This window comes from Penaeus monodon, chromosome 28 (assembly GCF_015228065.2).
Source record: "Penaeus monodon isolate SGIC_2016 chromosome 28, NSTDA_Pmon_1, whole genome shotgun sequence".
In the NCBI taxonomy this organism is placed as follows: domain Eukaryota; kingdom Metazoa; phylum Arthropoda; class Malacostraca; order Decapoda; family Penaeidae; genus Penaeus; species Penaeus monodon.
The window spans coordinates 33,430,265-33,430,610 of record NC_051413.1 but is presented as its reverse complement, the minus strand read 5'-3'; the positions used below and the strand labels follow the sequence as shown (position 1 = coordinate 33,430,610).

At 41.6% G+C, this 346-nt stretch overlaps 1 protein-coding gene across 1 annotated transcript in view; it reads left to right on the top strand.

Moving 5' to 3' along the window:
- The window catches only part of LOC119591518 (GTPase HRas), a gene marked incomplete in the record, with an annotated part of 13,260 nt that continues 12,914 nt past the window's right edge, over positions 1-346 (top strand). The window contains 1 exon segment of the mRNA XM_037940267.1: positions 1-200. Coding sequence (XP_037796195.1) covers positions 170-200 — 31 coding nt within the window.

Here is a 346-nt window from a genome sequence, read left to right as displayed (position 1 = left end):
AAGCATAACATTGGAACATTCGCCTAAAAGAGGGTGGGGGAAGCGATGGTTAGAGTCTCCGGCATATAAGTCTTTTTTTAGCCTTTATTATGCGACTTATGGCCTTCCCTCGTGTCCAGTAATTACAAGCAGAATTTAGACTTTGGTGCGGACTTATTTCCGAGTTAACATGACGGAATACAAGCTCGTGGTGGTTGGAGGTAAGACCTGTCACTGTTTTGTCATTTTTGCTATTAAATATAACAAACTTTATTATTTATTATTTTTTTTCTTCTTCTCCGGTCGTCTGAATTTGCGGGTAGGAGAGACACGGGGCTTGTGTGCGCTATCCTGGATTCAATCGGTG